At 40.7% G+C, this 20,758-nt stretch overlaps 2 protein-coding genes across 3 annotated transcripts; one reads left to right on the top strand and one right to left on the bottom strand.

The window, feature by feature from the left end:
- Positions 1 to 2,807: 2,807 nt before the first annotated feature.
- LOC110675211 lies at positions 2,808 to 3,977 on the bottom strand. Its single transcript, XM_021839626.1, has 3 exons — positions 3,623 to 3,977; positions 3,390 to 3,552; positions 2,808 to 3,123 (listed from the first exon to the last, which is right to left on the bottom strand). Exons 1-3 carry the CDS (start codon positions 3,714 to 3,716, stop codon positions 2,808 to 2,810), a joined length of 573 nt encoding a protein of 190 aa, XP_021695318.1. The 5' UTR covers positions 3,717 to 3,977.
- Positions 3,978 to 6,887: 2,910 nt separating this feature from the next.
- On the top strand, positions 6,888 to 20,757 carry LOC23687839 (CCHC-type zinc finger protein CG3800). 2 transcript variants are annotated; one of them, XM_011494908.2, is made up of 3 exons: positions 6,888 to 7,045; positions 7,314 to 7,631; positions 16,060 to 20,757. In XM_011494908.2, exons 2-3 carry the CDS (start codon positions 7,409 to 7,411, stop codon positions 16,308 to 16,310), a joined length of 474 nt encoding a protein of 157 aa, XP_011493210.1. In that variant the 5' UTR covers positions 6,888 to 7,045; positions 7,314 to 7,408; the 3' UTR covers positions 16,311 to 20,757. The 2 variants fall into 2 exon arrangements, with proteins under 2 accessions (XP_011493210.1, XP_021702045.1); XM_021846353.1 differs by having other exon boundaries at positions 6,954 to 7,246.
- Position 20,758: the final 1 nt, after the last annotated feature.

Below are 20,758 nucleotides of genomic sequence, written 5' to 3'. Positions count from 1 at the left end.
TCCTGGACGAATTCCTTGAAAGAATTCCTGGAGGAATCCCTGAAGGATTTCCTGGAGGAATCCCTGAAGGATTTCCTGGAGGAATCCCTGAAAGAAGTCCTGGAGGAATCCCTGAAGGAATTCCTTGGACAATGAATGAATAAATGTACCCCAACACAATCGGATACAATAACTTGGGTAATGAACTGAGTTGCACCAGAATGAAAAGAGATTTTCTGGATCTTTGCAAGTTTAATTAAAAAATATTGTTGAAGTTATGCTTTTTTATATATATTTATATATATTTTTTAACGTAAAAAAAGAAAATATGTAATCGGAAATTTTTAGTTCTTTAGTTGTCTTGAACTGAATTTTCATCGCTTGGTTCGTATTGAAGCGCCTCGCACTCATCAATGAGGCTATTCACCTTTCCGATGAACTCAACTTCTAGCGATCGGGCCACCTGCAGCGGAAGCTGTTCCATTTGTTGTAATTTTGGACCAGTCTGTTTTATGTTGACGATGTTTATCATCATTGCCTTGCGCCGACCCTGTGATTCGTATGTATGTTGACTGTTGTTTATGTTGAATTGTTTTGTAATAAACCGACCGCCGCGACGAGCAAACGCATCTCTGTGTTCTTCCCCGTATCGCGTACCGAAATTCCCCCGGCAGTTTTGTCGGTACCACTGTGTACCTGGTGGGTCTCCGTGGTCTAGCCTTCCCACAGGTAATGGGCCCAGTGTAGTGGAAGAACCGGTGAAATCGCTCGGAAAGTCGCGGGGTGTGAAATCGTTTCGCAATCGATCCTCCTGTGTGGTGCCGGTCGGTGGGAGCCAATCGTTTAATTGCGCTCGTTTTGGCTTGTGGTCGAGCTGCTGCTGTGTTGAAGAAAACAGCTGCGACCGGGACTGTGAAAATAGTGTTTGGTGTCGCCGTTTCACGTCTGGTTGGAAGTCCAGAGTGCCGCGCAAAGTGCCGGTTAGACTACACACCATTTTGTCCCGCAAAGCCGAAGAAAGTGAATATTGCCATTTTGTGCCGCGAATTCGTTGCCGTAGCCGTAGTGATAATCGAACAGTAGTGACGAAGTCTGTGTGTACTGCCGTCGAGTGGGTACGTTCGATAGTGTTGTTGGCTGTACCTTCGTGAGTACAGTGTGCGCCAACAGAAAAACGAATATTCAGAAATGGCTGAGAAAGTTTTTATCGCCCGTTTGGATAATCGGAATTATCAAACGTGGAAGGTGAAGATCGAAATGTTGTTGATCAGTGTCGATCTGTGGCATACGGTTTCGGAAGAAAAACCGATGCCAGTGACTGCGGCGTGGTCGAAAGAAGATCAAAAGGCTAGGGCCTTGATCATTCTGAACGTTGAGGACAATCAGTTGCCTTTAGTGAAAGACGCAAAATCTGCGGTCGATGTGTGGGAACGTTTGAAGAAGTACCACGAAAAGGCTACGGTGACGTCGCGAGTGTCGCTTCTGAAGAAGCTTTGTAGTTTTAACTATGAAGAGGGTGCGGACATGGAGAAGCACCTGTTCGCGATCGAAGAGTTGTTCGATCGGCTGTCGTGTGCGGGGCAGAAACTCGAAAGTTCGCTGCAAGTGGCGATGGTGTATCGCAGTCTGCCGGAATCGTACAACGGGTTGGTGACGGCTTTGGAAAGCCGGCCAGATGCAGACCAAACGTTGGAATTTGTGAAGCAGCGGCTGATGGACGAGTACCACCGACGGATGGAGAAGCGAGAAGTGTCCGGTGAGCGCAGTGACCGTGCGCTGAAAGCGAATAACGAGGGCAGAGGAAGAAGAAGACAGCGAGTGTGCTACTACTGCCGGAAACCTGGCCACTTCCGCAGGGATTGCCCAGAGCTACGTGAAAGGGAAGAAAAAGGGCCGGAAGTGAAGAAAGCTGTGAAGAAAAATCCCGGAATTTGTTTTGGTGTTGGCGGACGGCGGAAGCGGAACGGCTGGTATGTGGACAGTGGCTGTTCGAGCCACATGACCAGCGACAGGAAGTTCTTCGATAAGATCGACGAAAGTGTGAAGGTTGAAGTGAACTTGGCGGATGGCTCGGTGCTGAGATCCGCCGGTGTAGGAGAAGGCTTCCTGAAGTGCGTCACTGACAACGGGGAAGTGAATGAAGTTGTGGTGAAAGACGTGCTGTATGTTCCGGAGCTGGACTGTGGATTGCTTTCAGTCCGGAAGCTGGCACGGAAGGGACTGCAAGTGAACTTTGTGAAGTCCAGGTGCCAGATTATAAGTCGTAGCGGAGAAGTGCAAGCTGTGGCGGAACTTTGTGGAGAGCTGTACGCTTTGAAGACCGCAGAATGTGTGAAAAAGAGTGGCAACCGCCGGAAAAATGCAGCTGGGCATCCCATTGAGGAGGAGTGCTGCCAAAAAGAACAATTTTATGACTGTTTTGACGAGGGAAACCGATGCTAAGTGTAATCGTGAATAGTCTTTGTGACTTTGTGGTATACTTGACGAAGCAGGAGTGTTTGATGCAAGAGGAGGAACTTAGTGGAGACTGTGTTGTCCAATGAGAACTGTTCAAGACTTTGTGACTGTACAGACAAGTGATGAATACATCGAGGAGGAGTGTTGTAATTTTGGACCAGTCTGTTTTATGTTGACGATGTTTATCATCATTGCCTTGCGCCGACCCTGTGATTCGTATGTATGTTGACTGTTGTTTATGTTGAATTGTTTTGTAATAAACCGACCGCCGCGACGAGCAAACGCATCTCTGTGTTCTTCCCCATATCGCGTACCGAAATTCCCCCGGCAGTTTTGTCGGTACCACTGTGTACCTAGTGGGTCTCCGTGGTCTAGCCTTCCCACACCATTTGCGCTGCCAAGTACGATGCAAACCGCTCGTGCCTCGGTCGCTTCGCTCCCCATCCATCGACCCGCTCTTGTACGGACGCAAGGATGCTTTGCATTTGCATTTCTACGCCGTCGTCAAGTTTCCGGCGGCGCTGACGATGCCCTGATGGTGTGCTTCCGACAGGAGTGGTAGCGCTGGTGTCAAGCATATTCTCCTCGCCGTCTTCCTCCTGTTCCGCAGCATCAACTTCTGAGTTGGACTGAGAACAAGACTGGGAAGAACCGGAAGAACCAGGAGCAGCGTAGTTGGAACATGATCTGAAAAAAGAACATTGCTGACTTTAAGCACTGAATAGGTCGAATAAGGAATTTTGGAGTTCTAAATATACTTTGGACATTTGGCTATATTATGTGCAAATTGACACATAAAATTTAGGAAAAATATGAATAATACAAAGCAATGTCTTCGAATTATCTCTTTTTGCTGAATTTTAGGCATCAAAACAAACATAATATAAGCAAAGGTCCAAAATATAGCCAGATGCCCAAGATGTATCATTTACCCTGTAATATGTAATACTCACGGTCTTGCTTCCATATGTGCGCCAAGGAACAATAGTTCCTTATACAGCGGCCATCCCGGACTCGAGCTACCCCCAGCTCCCGATCGTGAATCTTCCGCCAGTTTGCGTTTCAAACTGCCAAAACGATCCCGGAGGCTCCTCCAGCGGGCTTTTACTTGCTCAGCTGAAAAACAAAGGTTATTTTAAGATTGATGTTTTAATTTATACAGTAAAATACAACATTTAATAATTACCTGTTTTATTTAGCTGCCCCGCAATGTGCATCCAAATGTGCTCTTTTTTTTTTGGGCGTTTCGGTACTCTTTTGAGCCCTTTGAGTACAGACATGGGTACTCTTTTACTAGAACAATTAACTTCTCTTCAAAACTAGCCATTTTTTTTATTTTGAATCTTCCTTCACGCGTTGGCTGATGCGTCAAGTTTGAAGATTTTCAAAGTTTAGCACAGCGTCAGCGTTTTTAGTACATGCGTGCGTTTGACGCAACGCATCATTGTGGGTTGCTGCATTGAATATCATTGCTTTAAACTTAGCTGTCAGTTAAAGCTGACGGTGAAGTCGACGCTGACGGACCATTGTGGCCGCAGCTTTAATTTCAAGCGTCACGCTGAATAGATTGTTCTTCACGTGCAGAATCACTCTGCACTCTGAATGGAAATTTCTTAACGTGCAGCTTCAGTCACTGCTCATGTTCGAAAGTTGTAAATACTACTTGTTCGAAAAGTTTTTTTTTTTTCATACCAAAAGTGTAGTAACTTTTGTGGATTTTGTTTTTGAGTAGATGCTACATGTAGTAAAGTTCATCGTTTTTTATTCATATCACCCATTATTATTCAGCCAAACGAATATTTTTTTTCCGTGTACGAACAACGCGTTGAAAGACCGGCCAGGGACAGCTTGGAAACCGAACCGATCAATTTTGACACCCGAAACCGGAAACCGCATCTGTCAAAACCGGTCTATCCACCGGTGCACTCCATTTGTTTTGACTCTATTTTCCCATCTCGCTTGCTCCCGTGCCAACGAACGGCGTCAGAAAACAAACGAGCAGAGCGACAAGGACGCCGACTGCGGCGATTTGCAAAAAAACGCAACACCGTCGTCATTCGTTGATGGGACCGTGCTGCCGGATTAGGCAATGCTTATATCAGATCACAAATCTTACATTCGATAAAAATCATCTTGAAGTGGTGATTGAAACGCAATGGTTGAACGAGGAACTTCTTATATTTAGGTCTTTACAGGACGAAGGTTGGATTGGGAATGAACATAATTTTCACTTGTTAGTCTGTCTAAACAATTAGGTAACTAGGGAGATGTGTTGATCGGTAACTAGATTAAACTCAAAAAGGATGATTACTTCGATCTTCAACACCCCCTCTTAATCAGCCTATCCTAAAAAATGTACTACACACATCTCTACAGAATCGAATATTGTTGACGAAGATCTCTTCAATTGGGTTTATAAGCTGGGATACCAAAACCATTTCCAGTTTGACGTATCCATTTTGACTTCTTGTCATCTGGTGGTCTTTTCACGTGTTTATACCTGTATGCTGGTAACGAGTTGTCGGACGACCCTTTAATAACTTTCATGCGTGTTGATTTGCCAGCTTGAGCATTATTTCCAGGGAACACCAAAACCACATCCGGATGAGGGCACGTTACTTCCGAGCGTTTCGCAGACCTGTCCAAGGGAAACTTGTGCTTCGGTTCGATGTACTGCTCTCGATCTTGATGCAAGTAAAACGCAACTGGAACGTCTTGAACAGAATCTTCAGTTGATTGTAGTTGATTTTCATTCGTCGCTACATCGTCGGAACAAAGGCTTCCTTGGTCTTCTTCGAAAATTTCCCCCTCTTGCTCAAGGCTTCCAGCATCAACTAGATTCATTCTGTCATCAGGAACCATCTCCATCGCCGCTTGATCTTCCATCCTTGAATGGTCTAGCTGCCGGTTCCAAGAACTAGCGTTTTCCTCGGTGCACATTTCATCTCCATATGACAAGTAAACGTCCATCTCGTACAAATCGTCTCTAATGGGACACACGCCAATAGTATCGCCATTGAAACTTATCTCTGCCGTTGTTGCTTCAAACGTTACCTTCATTCCAGCCTTTGTCATCATCTTCACTGATAGCAGATTCGCACGTACATCCGGAACGTACAGTACATTGTCGATTGTACACGTGACTCCCCGGCTGCTGGTTCCCTCAATTCGTCCTCTATGCCATGCGATTAACGATTGATTGTCCTTCGCCACAGAAAGAACAACAGGTTGCTTCAATTTCTCCAAGGAAACAAAATATTCCTGTCGATTCACTAGGTGATAACTAGCACCGGAGTCCAGCTTGAAGGTAACTGTTCTTCGGCTACTGCTATCCGTCGACTTAAGGCTCATGAACGCAACTGCTTTTCTGTTGGCCGCCACATTCGCTTCCGCTGGTAATTCGCTTCTGCAGTCCTTCGCTTTATGGCCCTTTTTATTACATCGATGACATCGTCCCAGGAACTTATCACTTCGTTCTTCACACCATGCCTTCTGCTGATTTCCAACGAACGCAAACGGCTCCTTCTGATATACCTCGGTTATGCGATCGGATTTCTTCATTTCTTCCGCTAACAATCTCTCTCTGACGACATCCAAGGTCAGGTTTTCCTCTCCCAAGTTTTCCAACGCCGTAACCAAAGGGTCGTAGCTCTCCGGAAGGGTAACGAAAAGCTGGGACACCAGATCACTGTCTTGAAGTTTTGCTCCTGCCGATTTGAGTTTCCGGATCAGTTCATCGAAAATCTTCAGATGGTCCTTGATCGATGCATCTTCTGCCATCTTGAGCTTTGCGAGTTGCTTGCGTATCAGCGTCTGCGAGGAAACCGACTTCTTGGCGTAAATTCCCTCCAAAGTGGTCCAGATGTCCTTCGCTGTTTCCTTCTCCCGGATAACATCCAACAAGTCGTCGTGGATAAATGAAATTATCAGGTTCACAGCCTTCCCGTCCATTTCTTGAAATTTTGGAAGTTCGGCTTCGACGGTTGGCGCATCCTTCTTGACCGCGTCCAGCAATCCGGCTGACTTCAGTAACTTCTCGACTCTAAATTTCCAGTTCTCGAATCCAGCACCGGTGAACTGCGGAATCCCGTGTACTAATTCTCTGCGCGTAGGGTCCATAACCTCTTGAAGTGGTGATTGAAACGCAATGGTTGAACGAGGAACTTCTTATATTTAGGTCTTTACAGGACGAAGGTTGGATTGGGAATGAACATAATTTTCACTTGTTAGTCTGTCTAAACAATTAGGTAACTAGGGAGATGTGTTGATCGGTAACTAGATTAAACTCAAAAAGGATGATTACTTCGATCTTCAACAAATCACTTTAATTGCTTCATAAAACAATGTAATAGCGAGTTTCAATACCAAATTTCCATACAAATTGTATTTGAATGGTTTTTGATGAAGTTCAAGCTTGAAAAGAGCAACGATCCAGCCGTTTCACCTGCTTCGAAACAAAACTTTTCCTGGCAGCACTGGAACGCCGACGTCGCGCTCGAAGACACGGCCATCAAGAGGAAAAAAGTAAAGACTCGATTGTACCGTGAGTGAGAATAGAAGTGCTCTCTTGAGTGTGCGCCCGCGGACGGTTTTTGCGGTTGGTAAAAAGGTAAAAATTCGACTTAATTCCGCTAGATTTTGCAATAATCGGTTAGCTTAGCGTCCGGACGACGATTTGCGCTAATTTCCACGGGGAAAACTGACCGATTAGTGGGCAAAAATCCGTTAGGAAAAACCACGGTGCTTCGCGTGTGGAAAATCGACATTTTGATTTTGTGCGTCGTGCTCCGGAATAGAGACCGAAAAAAATGTGTGCAAATTTGGTGGTGAAAAAATTCAGCTGAATGATAATCTTTATTTCCTCCCTTGTCCTGCAGAGAGTGGTGTGGTGTAGAGAGGAGAACGGAGATTGTGGCACAGGAGAACGGATCTAATCCAGATAGAAGGTAAAACAACAGAAAACGAAGGAAAAATGTCTGGAAATACGTGCTTCAAGTGTGACCGGCCGGGACATTATGCCCGTGATTGCCAGAACGTTGGCGGCGGAGGTGGCGGTGGCCGCCCGGGAGGACCCCGCGACAGACAATTCGGCGGTGGTGGCGGCGGACGGCGCGAGAAGTGCTACAAATGCAACCAAATGGGACACTTTGCACGTGACTGCAAGGAGGATCTGGACCGTTGCTACCGCTGTAACGGTAAGTCCACTTTCACCCCACTTACTGATCGTGTTTTTCTATGCCGGGAGTTTCTCACGCAACACGTTCGAGATAGCGTGTTTCTTTAGTCGTACCCTAATTGCAGAGCTTTGACCTAGCATTGCGCGAGAAACTCATCCAATTCGGAAGTTAATCCAGGGGTAATTCCTTTCCCAAAAGATTCATTTTGAGGGGGGTACTACGAGTTACGATTTATCACCGTTCAATCAATATTCGCCGCATCACCACCGAATGCTTGCCGCTTTGGTAGCGGGAATTTTCGTGTGTGCTAGAGAGGGAAGAAACGCGAATTTTGGGGCTCTGCCGAAAGGCAGAAAGAGAGCGCACCATCGGTGAGCAGGAAACAATCCTCTCTAGGCGATTTGCAGGCCGTTGATAAAACATCTTTGACGTATCAAATCAACGTTTCTAGTGCTGCCAGTTCGCGTCTTGTGGTCGAATTTTGATAATCAATAAAAATGATGATTACAAACATCATGTTTTCAATGTTAATCCAATAGCTAGGACTGTTTAACAGTTTGGAACAAATTTCATAATATATATGGCAGGACTGGTAGCATGTATCTTTGTTCAGTACCAACATTTCCAACAGTATTGCTAACACCATCAAAAATTGCGAAATAACTCTGTGTAAAACTTAATGAAAATAAAATAGTTCAAAATCGTCATTAGATATCTATAAACTATAAAACATGGAATGTTTGTTATGCCAAGAAAACATTAAGCATCCTTGGAAGTTGCTATTTGGTATAGACCTAATCAAATTCACCACAGTGATGAATTTGCCCCCGGACTACGGTACATTAGAACTCAATCAAGTTTCAACAGATGTTACTGTCCTGGAGGTATCCCTGGTAAAAATGATTTGAATATTTGGCTAATTTCTAAATAAAAAAAATATGAATGCATTTCTGAAGGAATCATTATAAAATCTTGAACGACAATTTTGTGGAAATCTTAGAAAATACTGGTTGAATTCTTGCAAATGTTCTAAACGAGAATCTTGGATGAAGTTCTAGAAAAAGATGACGTAACATCTCTAGATATCCTTAAAATTTTTCCAGATTACCTAAAACGAAGCTTTTAGAAGGATTTCTTAGGGAGATTTTTGGCAGATTGTCTCGAGAGGGAGTGGGGTTCGTAAAGCCCAATCAAGCGGAATCGTGTTTCGCGTTACCGGAGTGAAATGTGTTTTATTTTTTTTCGGTTCCCAAATATTATGTGTTGATGCCAATTCTGGACAAACATTTCAAAAGGGTACATCGACATTGTTAAACATTGTCTTCGCAAGACGCTGTTAACGCAGTTGAATTATTCAACTCGATAACGCTCACCAATACCATTATCAGGTAGAGCTAAAAAGGGCTCAACAGCAACGTTTCTGAAAAAAGGCTCAATACCTCTTGGGCGCTTTTCTAATGTTTGTCCAGAATTGTGACTTCAGTTAAGGATGGATTACCAACTGGTGAGTTCGTCTCACGCTTGTGAAAACACAAATTTGTATCGTGGCAATGATAATTTTTTTTTAATCCAGAGGCGTCGTTACCTAATTAATGGACGGCCCCTAATTTATTTGTCCCAATTGCTAAAAATAACCTTTGAATAGTTTGACATTAGAATTGTCGACGCAATGATAGATAACTTTTTTTAAATTGAGGCTGATCATTAAGTTTTCGATCCCTCCCACTAACTAAACTCCTGTGATGCAGAGGTAATCTCGGTTTCTAGTAGCAAAATGCTTAAGATAATAAAATCTTCGAGCTGTTTAATGAAATACATAGTAAATGAAAAACCGAATTTAGTACGTTACCATTTAATTCCTCCAGAGTTTGTATCCTTTGAAAGATTTTACAGAACTCAAATGTAAGACCGTCTTCAGTGTCATGTACTTGACTCGACTTGAAGAAAACCATCGTATGCACACATTTTTAATTTGAACTAGGTATAGTCATAATTCCTTACCTTTTTTTGTAGAAACTTAAAATTTAAGAGCTATTAGGTACATTGTTCGGATTTTGGCGGGAAATCTCTGTAGCGTTTACTGTGAGTACGCTCAAAGCTGAAAAATTCAATTTATTCAGTAACTTTATAATTAGTAATTTAACTAGTTGCTTACATTTTCTGTTTTCCTCAAGATAAGCCCACAACCGACGACTCATATCCATCATTATTCAAAGCTCGACACGTTTAATATGTGGTCTCACTTTCAACTTAATCGAATAAGAACAAACTTTACAGCTTAATTATTCAAATAAATCTCGAAATCCTCACGACCACGCTATATGGCATCAACTCACTATCACTCGCCTTTTTCCGATGTTTACATTATCTAGGGAGTCGATGCCAGTTATGGACCACCTACAGAAAAACATAAAATTAACACTAAAAGCAACTTTATTCCTATGAAAATCCACCGGGGGAACTTCGATTACATTGCTAGTCAGCAGTTTCAGGCAAAATATTTAGTTTGAGACGCATAAATACAGATATTTGAACAGTTTTGTAAATTAAACCACACAAGAGGGTCCATAATACGCATTTCCAGGTGGGTCCGTAATAGGCTCGTCGGCAGCGAGCCGGATTACATGGGAATCAAATGGAGGGTCCATAATACGCAACGTCAAGTTTGTAAACAATCCTATTATGGACCCCGGGAGGGTCCATAATAGGCATTCGGACAACAGTTTTTCAAATGCATATTTCGCTGGCAAAATCGAATGATTTTGTATGTTTCATAGACGTACTATGACGTAAAGATATTGAATTTGTTGTTAGACTGCACAAAACGTATATGCGTCTGAGATATCATTGCGGAAAAGCGTGTAGAATAAATTTCAGCTACTAAGGGGTCCATTACTAGCATTGAAACCCTAGATGGCCTTATGCATATTGGAGAAAATAAGAACATTCCACATTCTCTCTACATTTGGTTGGCTATCGTTATAGGGGTTCTTAGAACGGTGCACACCTAGCGGTTTGTACGTACATACCTTCCCTCTTTTGTAGAAACTTCACATTTTAAAAGCTGTTAGCCCTGATCTTTCGTGAGTGAACTTGACATCCTTGTACAAAGTGATTACTATTCCCTCTCAGTAAAATAAATGATCATAGAGTAAAGACACTTGAATGAATTTTTATTTTTCAGTGCATATTCAATTTTGAATAAGTATAACATTTGTATTGACTATGTATAGAAAACATATTTATTCTTTTGCCTTTATTTCCAGCTACATACGTTGTTTGAAAAGCATTATAGTTGACAGGCACATTATCCAGAAGCATATGTTTTAATCAAACGTAGCATATTTTTTCCATGAAAAAATCCCATAACTACACTATGGGCGATCAGGTGCCCAATAATCGAAAAAATAACTTGTTCTGATAGGTTTCTCTTGTACCTCATTCCATAGTAAACACTTCTGCTGGGTAAATCCATCACATTGGGGTTATGACTCTGTGTCTAGTCAGGAATAGGGTCTGATTGGTATGGTAGTATGCAATAGAGTTCGGAAATGATAGACAGACTTTGAGGAAAGAAGTTTTCAACGTAAGGCAGTAGCACCTTGGATCTTGGAGGGCGCAGGTCTGGAGAGTTGGGCAGCTGTTCATGCTGGGTTACATTACGTAGAAAGTGGAATCTGTTTTGCCGCTCACAAATTATGGGAAGTATTTGAAAATGGCTTCTTGTTTAGATTGTGTAACGCAAGAGAGCATTTTTAGCTCTCCGTTATATTAGGAGGTTATTATAGTGCAGGGTCTACTGATGACTGTGTATTTTAAGGGTGATTGAATGAAAGTTTTGTTGAGGGAAGTTACCGTTGAATTTTAGCATTTCGTAATTGTTTCGAAATGTTTGTCGGACAATGAGAAAGAATTTTTGAAGTATTTGTTAGATACTATATGCGCTTTTGCACTTATAAATGCTTTATTAAATAGAGATACCATCAGTGCACCAGATTCCGCTCATTTAAGGGAAGCTATGTGTCCAAATGTTTATTATAAAATAACTATTGTATCGATCAAAACTATTTTCATGTCGCAATGTAGCTCCAAGTATAGGTTATCAGGGACAAAATAAAAAGAATTTGAAAAACTTTCATAAAAATATTGAATTGCATTTGTTACTGCATCTAAGTGTTCCTATTTCCGCTCACGTTAAACAGATTTCGGGACGAACTTACTTAAAAATGCATTACTTCGAATTTATTTATTCCTGATTTTTTATGATCAAACTATAGCTACTACTGCAATAAAAAAGGCTGTATACTAGAATCGACATTTTTAAAAAAAATTGTTTAATTTTCTGCATGAGAGATTATTGGAACACACAAAAATACCTAGTGGTCCAATAACCGCTCACGAGGTCTTGTGAAAATGATGTCAGACGACTTCATTTAAAAGTTGTTAGTATTGCTAGAATATATCCGCGCGAAAAATGTTGGTTTTTGACACGAAAAATCAATTTTTACACTAGTAAGCGGAAATAGAGGCATGAGCGGATACTGGTACACTGATGGTACTTAGTGTTAGGGAAGTGTAGAAGAATAAATTATAATTTATTAGAATTTTCTGATTGAGGCAGAGTTTACATGTTACCAGTGCTGTAAAACGGTGAACAGATTTTGTTCATGCACAAAAGAAAAATGCTATCGCATCGGTGGTTCCTTTTGTGCGATTGCGTTCTTGCTTTCTTTGTTCACGATCGTCCGAACACATATACTGTAGAGGGCATCGCATCATTTTATTTTGACATGCAATCACGCGTCCGATTCTCTGTGATATTTCCACAATAACACCATGTATCGGTTAATTTTCTCAATACTGTCGTACATTAGTTTGTAATCTATCTATTATAATCATAATCCACCCAATCATTTACGAAAATACCTATGAACGTAAAAAAGAACTGCTGTTCACTACATATCCGTCCTTCGGGGTAATAACCGTCCGTTACTGGAACGCTGGGGAAAAGGGCCGCTACGTCGAAAGAAACCATCATCTCGTCATCCTCGATGTGTGCTGACGCTAATAGTTTCTGAGAGAACTTCTAGGGGCTCATTCATTTATTTCATTACGCTGAAAATGGCCATTTTATATTAATATTCTACAAATTTTGTATGAGCCGTAACATCGTGAGGATACCCACTCACCCCCTTCAGCGTTATGAAATTTGTGAATAAGCCATAGGTGTTTTAACTGATCTACAATATAAAACGATTCCAAATACTATTGCTGGTCCGATTATCACCTAACATTCCATATATTTCCGGTTCTCCATTCTTGGAACCTCATCAGACAGTGCCAGTTTGGACTAAGAAGCTTAATTAAAGCGGTTTTGAGATAATCCAAATGACGCATCGAAAAACTCTTCTAATACCTGTCAGAGTTACGCAAATGCTCCCCAAACCAAGACCCTGGCGAAATATTTTATTCTTTAACTCCTGTACCGGTAGCTTCATATTTTACCGCGAAATAAATATTCAAATTGTTATAACTTTTTTGTTTTTCGAGATTTTTGCACCATTCTTCCACAAGTTCTCAAAAAACTCTTCTAGTTTTAGAATCTGTGTCGATATTGAGCATTGGTCATCTGGTTCCGAAGATATTCTAGAATTCTTCGGAGGACCGACGCGTAACCATAGCCCGGGGCCCCCGTTAATTTCTCAGGCTTCAGAATTTTAATCATATTCGGATATTCACTCTTCGGAACAATACATTAATAAGAGTATGTTGTGAAAAACTGAAGCAATTTGGTGAAGCCGTCTTTGAATAATGAGCATTTCTTCTTCAGTTTTTACAACATACTCTCATTCTTGACTGAATAATGGTTATATTGCTGAAATGGCGCTCTTACATCGACTTTACGAACATGAGCAGCACAGAGTGCAACTCAGAATTAACTAAAAAAGTGTGATAGCCTTCAAAATTAAAGTTTGAAGGTTTAATATGTCACTTATATTTCATATCGCTTGCTCAATTTTAGAATCTTCAATCAGTAACATATTTAATTCCAAAAATTTTGTACTTTAGAACTATAAATTAAAAACAAAAAGTGTTCGAGCATGCAAGATACACTCCAAAAATTTATCAAATTCGAATCATTACAAAAACAGTATACCACTTTCATTTTGAAATCCTATAGACTTCCATTTTGAAATCCTATAGACGACGATTAATTACGTACTTCACATAACTTTTATATAACAAGTATATAGGTAATGAAATCAACTTAAGCTAAAATCATAGACACAATCATATAACCTTTATATGAAACAATTATACTTCATATTTCCAATCAAAATAGGAATAAATTCAAATGCTTATGCACTCGTATGCAGGTTTACCGTTTAAAAACATTTATTCAGCATATCATTAGTACAAAATCCATTGTATTTTGAACCATATAGACATTCTCCTAGGATGAATCAATGGTGTCAATGGTGTTTTTATTACCAATTGCTATGGTTTCGACAACTCGGATGTATCAAATACAATTACTCTGCTGGAAATATTGTGGCATGCTGCTTCTTCAACCATGAGCATCGGTTCCACAACAATTTCTGTAAAATTGAAACGAAGTCTATGAATCGTATCCTTAAAGTAATTGGTGCATTGTTTTCCGGTACATCATTACAAGGAATCCTAGAACAAATTTGGAGCAAAGAGTAATTCGGCATTATGTGCCAACTGTTTTTTTACAATGTACCATTCAAAACTTGCAACAACTCGTATGAAGATGGAAAGATTCACTAGCGAACTGTGCAATGACTACTATATCGTTGTAAATAAACATATACTAGAATTTTTGCAATTTCTCATCGTAATAGGCTGATTTTCATCACGCCAATCTGTCATGAAACGGCCTACTTTCCTGCACTGAAGTGTGCAGTGCGGGAATAGTCATTACGCATCTAAAAACAGTGCTGTAATGATTCATTACGCATTACGTTTTGAGTTGCGTAATGAATCGTTACACAACCATTTTTCAGAAATTATAAAATGATGGTGAATGCATTCCGATATTATTTCCAATGCCCTCAAGTGATGTTCTACGAAATTGCAAAAAATGTTGTACGTAACTCGTTACATAATTCGATTTTTACAGCACTCGTAGAAATTATCCTACCCGGCAAGCCTCGTAGGATAAATTTACAACCCGTTCTGTAAAAATCATCATTCTGCAACTTGTTCCGTAAACTACTATTTTCACATTATTCAATCATATGCCATTTATCTGATTTTGTGATTGACTATTGATATCCGATTGGTTTTATGTGAAGTTCAAATTGCTTTCTTGAGCTTGAGCTTGAGCTTGATTGGCCGCCCGTGGATGCACTCCAGTATTGCCAGATCAGCTGCACTTACACAAGGAACCAACCGAATGACAGCTTGGGATTAACAGGCATCCTCAGTGTATAAGTGCTGGTGATCTTCTATTTTTAGGCAACAATGGCACCTGCCACGTCAGAATGCAGACCAATGAGGGGAAGGGGGAGGAATTGATGATGCATTGAACTGACTCCCACGTAGACCGTATATACCACTGCATCCACGTCAGTTCATGCGGGAGTGTATGGATTGGGGGAAAGGCATGGCAGAGAGGTTTGCTTTTGTGGTTAGCAGACTGCCTATGTATCAGGCGTAAGAAAGGCGTGCGCGTGGAAGTAGGAAGCGTTAGGGAAATGGTTTCTTGTCCGTCTATGGTTCTAGCGTTTGCTATGAACGAATAGTTTGAGCGTGATATATTTAGAATGGAAGATAGAAGCAAGTGAGAGATATACAACTACAAAGTACGAGGAAAGGGACGGGCCTGGGATTGAACCCATGAACTTCTGCATATGAAGCAGAAGCGGTAGCCATCAGACCACCAACCCCGTCTTATGTGAAGTTCAAATTGCTTTCATATAAATATTATTTATCTTTTATTGGATCCTCATTGGATAACTATGACATCAATTAAATAACGATTGAGGTACGAATATATGATTTTTCAAATACAATCAAATGGATTGGTTCAGTGTATAATCAAAACGATGTGCCCAACACCTTGTCAGTAACACGAATGTTCCAACGCATACGATCTGCAATGACTGAGCAAACGCTTCATCCACTATTCTTTCATTCCCTAATTGACCTGCATTCTGAAATAATAAACGCCATTGTTACATGACGCATTGGTCATGCAAAGCAGATCTGAAGTTCCTGTAGAATGATACTCAATAAGGTTCAGGCAAGATGTTGTTTCAAACAAATTACGAATTCACTTGTTGATCCTTCTATCCAATTTAGAGCTAAGGACTAACCTTAGTTGAGCATTAAGAACCCACCTAACTACATTACTAAATTAGCACTAAAATTCAATGCAGGGCGAATAATAACATCTTCCATTCTTCTTTCGATCTTCCAGGAAGCGGCCACATCGCCCGTGACTGTAGTCTCTCACCAGATGACTCTTGCTGCTACAACTGCAACCAGAGCGGTCATCTGGCGCGCAACTGCCCGGAGAAGAGCGACCGGGACATGAACGTGTCGTGCTACAACTGCAACAAGAGTGGTCACATCTCGCGGAATTGCCCCACCGGGGACAAGAGCTGTTACAGCTGCGGCAAGATTGGCCACTTGAGTCGCGACTGCACAGAGAACAAGGGTCGCGATTAGAAGTCGGGTTATGCGTCGTCGTGGTGCGTCAGCAGCAGCAGCAACAACAATGCTAATATTAACAACAACAACAATACTGTCGGCAGCAGCAACGTTTTAAACCACAGCAGCAGTTTGAACCACATCAATAATAATAATCATACCAACAACAACAATAATAACAACGGTGCGGCAATGGCCGGTTACTATCGCTTGCCTCCGCCCTTGCCGCCCCTGCAATCTGCCGCCGAACAACAAAAGCAGCAGCAACAACAACATCAACAGCACCTATTCGGTGGCCTGAATCCGTTCCAGAACCATCTTCACCAGTCCCATGGCCAACATCATCATCAACAGTTTCCTACTTATTCCGCCGAGAATGCGCTCAAAGTAACGCCCCCGCAACAGAATGCTGCCTTTCTGCTGCACCAACAACATCAACAGCAACAGCAGCATCATAAGAACTCTTACTACAACAGTGCATCGTCTCCGATTGGGGCCCATCTGGGGCATTACACCGCTGCGACCATCGTTTCTGGGTCCAATTCCGGATCCAGTGGCGGAACAGGTGGAGGAGGAGGGACTAGTGCTGCCGCCGCCGCTGCTGCTGCCACCCTTCACGCAAGCAAACCACGATTCAAGTTATAATATACACTTTGATAACAAATGATTATAAATAATAATTGAACGAATGATACACACTAAAAGAAGTTTGATGAAATCAAAAAAAAAAATAAGGAAGAGGAAGCAGAGCAAGGAGTAAATTATCTTTCACAAAAAAAAATGGAGAAAACATAAAACACTAGAAACCAACCATTTAATATACACACAACACAAACACACTCACTTAAAAGAGAGGAGGCGGGGAAAATTGTTTTTTCCTACATTTTTTTACGTGTTGTTTCAAAACTGTACGAAACCGCCTAAATTATACCCTACAAATATAATATTCATTTTTTTTTTGTTCGTATGGAGAGAGTAAATAAAGAGGCCAGGAGAGAGCAGAACCCCATTGAAAGGTTTAATGCAACAACACGTTCGTCTTTTTTTATGTTCGTTTATTTCCATTTTATTTGTTTCTACTTTAATCTTAACAACTATTTAGGTTAAGATTTTTAGAGGGTGGTAGTAAACCAGAAACACGTTCTGTTCACGTGTCGGAAATTGATTCTTGTTTGTGGCGCTTGGTTCCAAACCGTTGGGAAAACCCCTTCTGATCGTACGGATATATGTTTCTGTCGTAGGTCTAAATATTCTACAAGGTCGATTTGAGCAAAACTGTTTAAGGAGTTAAGGGAAAATGTTGCGATTCCTTTCGTGTCGGAACAGAAGCTGCTTTGGCGTCGTTAGACCGCATGGGCTTTTGAGGAAGCTTAGTATTTTCGAAGTTTACCCTAAAAGACCCATAAACTGGGCCTAACTCGAACGACAGCAATAACTTGAATAGATCGTTTGGTAGGTTATTAGATTCTTCATTAAATATGGCTTGAACATGAATCAATCTTATATGATTAGTGCAAAAACGTTGGTTCATAATTACGGGGCATTGGAAACCATATCAAAGTTATGAATCAAGGATAAGACGATTCCACAAGAAACGCCGAAATGTATGCTTTCACTAATACACCATTCATATACCTCGTTGATAAATTGCTGTTATAGTGTTCTGATCCATAGTATGAGTCGATTTGATCCTATTCCACTGATCCACATCTGTTGGAAGGACAATGTTTGAAATGTATATCGAAATCGATACGATGCTTTTTCATAATTACCCGCACATTTAGAGGTGCAATGCAATGCCAGGGAGGTAATTTTGTTTTGTGCAGCATCACCGTACCGTTCAATCATGTTTTGTTCTGAAAAATAACCCTTAGTTGATTCATAACTGTATCTAGTAACACTATTTGAAAACTTCATATTTTCGCAAATTTCAATGTGACATGCTACTACAAATGTTTCGGGTCATGTAGATTGCAAATATGTGCTTCACATAGGTACTACCTTGACGCAATGTAATTAGATCCCAGATTCCAAATACGATTTGTCAATATGCATGACAACCTTCTCAAGTATATTCTCAATGTTTACGTTTGGCAGTTACACATGTTACACTAGATATGGTCATGATGATACTTTGGATTGAGGCTGCCCTGAATGTAAAGCCATTTGGCATAATCGATCAAATGACCGTTAGGCAAACAACCATTAGGCATAATTGTTTGATATAGTTAAATGAATGGCTTTATGTCAAATGATTACAAACTGAACCCATTACCCAATAGTTTGCTGAAATTTGCCGAGTTGAAGTGTTCAGCAATCAAAATAACTGAAAAATTTAGCAACTTTTTTCTAGAACAGTTCAGCAATATTTTTTTGATTCCAGCGAAAAAAAAAGATGGTTTGTAAGCCATTTGCTTACATGTTGAACTCTACTTAAAAACTATTAATAATCTTGGTTTAACTTAACGCTATCAAAACATTCGAAAAGCGTTAAAAATAAAATTCTAGAAATCAGGTAAGTGTTTTTAGTTCCGTGCGGTCCATCACAAAAGTTACCGAACCCATGAGGTCTAACGATCGACTCTTGAATTGAAAAGAAATCACGAACTACGTTCATTATGCGCTTAATTTAAGAGGGGGGTTTATAATTTCATCAACAACCCCACACGCGTAAACTGTGAGGTCAATTCTGCCGCGCATTGTTACACTGATAATCGCTAGCTTAGGAACCTGAATTAACACATTTTTTTTTCGTAGAAAAATAAGCTTAAGACTAATTATTAATCGGAACCCTCAAAGGGTGCGCTGAATGATGATGACCAACACTAATTCGATTCGTCCCTCTAGTTGACCTATTTAGGACTTTTGTTTGATTCTCTTCGTAATCCTCCCGTTAATCACTACTACTCACACATTACACAAACATAATGCAACGCTAAGTTTGACATAGACAAAAGATTTAACGTTTATAAATTGAATTGGGAAACATTTAAGAAAATTACAAACAAAAATCATAGATCTTTGCGTCGTATTAGTATAAAGCAAGCAAAATATTTACTAAATAAAAATTGATTGAACAAAATATGAATCTAATGAACAAAATCTATAAACACTGCAAAAGGAAATAAGAAATCCAGATTTTAGTGTCGATAAACGTCTATATACTAAAAACAAGCAAAATGTAATCGTACAAAAAACGAACAAAACCAGAAGCAGAATAAGACGCGGAGAAGAAGGAAAGCAGGTAACATTAAGAAGCAAACCGAAAGAGGGAGATGGGAAAAGAGCGGTCAAAACTATGGAAAACTTAAAAAGGAAACCAGTGAATTGCAGTGCCCGGACGATGAGAACAAAAAGTAAACGGGAAAGTGAGAGGCAGGCAGGAGAAAAAGGTACACACAAAAACACGATTCAAGCTATGTTATTCTTTTTTAAACTGTGATAACAGCCAAATCTTGAAGCAAAGAACGACGAGAAACGTACGGAAAGCAGGAGAACTAATTAAACGTAGAACTACGGAAGCAACGTTCATACACAAATATATATATTTTTTTCTCTCTAGGACTAGGGATTCTGAGCAACCACGCCGTCCCGACCCCGGAAGGTTGCTTTTCGGCAGCGAACTTTTAGAAATACAAGCATGTTACAAATTTAAAAGAGGGTAAAATCTACAAAATATGGGGAAACTCAAAGTTTCACGAAATTTCGGTTCGGTGGAAGCCGTTTCCTTAGCCGTCCTCGCATTTACAGAAGGAAAAGCGGGAAGGAGTTTCCCACAATCTGTGCGGTTTGGGTCATTTAACCGAAATGCCCCACAATCCGACGCAAATGATCGGAAACTCTCTTCGAGCGACACAAACCGTGGAAGCCTGACAATGAAGCAACTATTACGTGTTATCGTTTTATGATAACGTTGTCACTTTGTTTAAATCGCATTTTGTTCACCTTTTATACAAACACTAACAAAACCAGAAGAAAAGGAGACGGAACTTAAAGCTACTTACAGTAATTTTTAAACTCACGCGAAGACCCCCAGGTGGCGAGGAAGGCGAGCAAATTAACGCAAATAACAAAAATAATGCAAAGAGTACCTTTAAAACGAAAAACAAACGATTAATTTAAAAAAGAAACGAGAGATATTTTTACAAATTGAAGATAACACATTTTTCGTGTGACCAAAAAGTCGTAAATGTAATTGCAAGAAAGCTAACCAGAGTTGGACAGTCAGTGCGGCGCTACGAAGCGTACAATTCTAATATTCCTAAGTGCTCAAAGTGAAAGACGAAATGGCGAACAAAGAGAACCGGAAGGAGAAAATACGTTCTTAGGAGGTACTTACCAAAACAAAATCAGCGAAAGCAAGAGAAGGTAACCTTCTCAAATCTCAGGAACCGAAATTCCCTTTTGTCGATTTCTAAAATCGGCCCTAAAAAGGGAATGGAGGCATGACGAGAGAGGAGATAGTT

The sequence above is a fragment of the Aedes aegypti genome, chromosome 2 (assembly GCF_002204515.2).
Source record: "Aedes aegypti strain LVP_AGWG chromosome 2, AaegL5.0 Primary Assembly, whole genome shotgun sequence".
NCBI classification, from domain to species: Eukaryota; Metazoa; Arthropoda; class Insecta; order Diptera; family Culicidae; genus Aedes; species Aedes aegypti.
Note: the sequence above shows the minus strand (reverse complement) of the source record. Positions and strands in the feature narration are given on the sequence as shown.

Excerpts from the sequence above, each read along its gene's own strand:
- LOC110675211 (XM_021839626.1), bottom strand. The coding sequence starts at position 3,716 with ATGTCTGTACTCAAAGGGCTCAAAAGAGTACCGAAACGCCCAAAAAAA. Across the intron at positions 3,553-3,622 it reads GGGGCAGCTAAATAAAACAG|CTGAGCAAGTAAAAGCCCGC; the intron begins GTAATTATTAAA and ends TTTGTTTTTCAG. Across the intron at positions 3,124-3,389 it reads GCACATATGGAAGCAAGACC|ATCATGTTCCAACTACGCTG; the intron begins GTGAGTATTACA and ends TTCTTTTTTCAG.
- LOC23687839 (XM_011494908.2), top strand. The coding sequence starts at position 7,409 with ATGTCTGGAAATACGTGCTTCAAGTGTGACCGGCCGGGACATTATGCC. Across the intron at positions 7,632-16,059 it reads CCGTTGCTACCGCTGTAACG|GAAGCGGCCACATCGCCCGT; the intron begins GTAAGTCCACTT and ends TCGATCTTCCAG.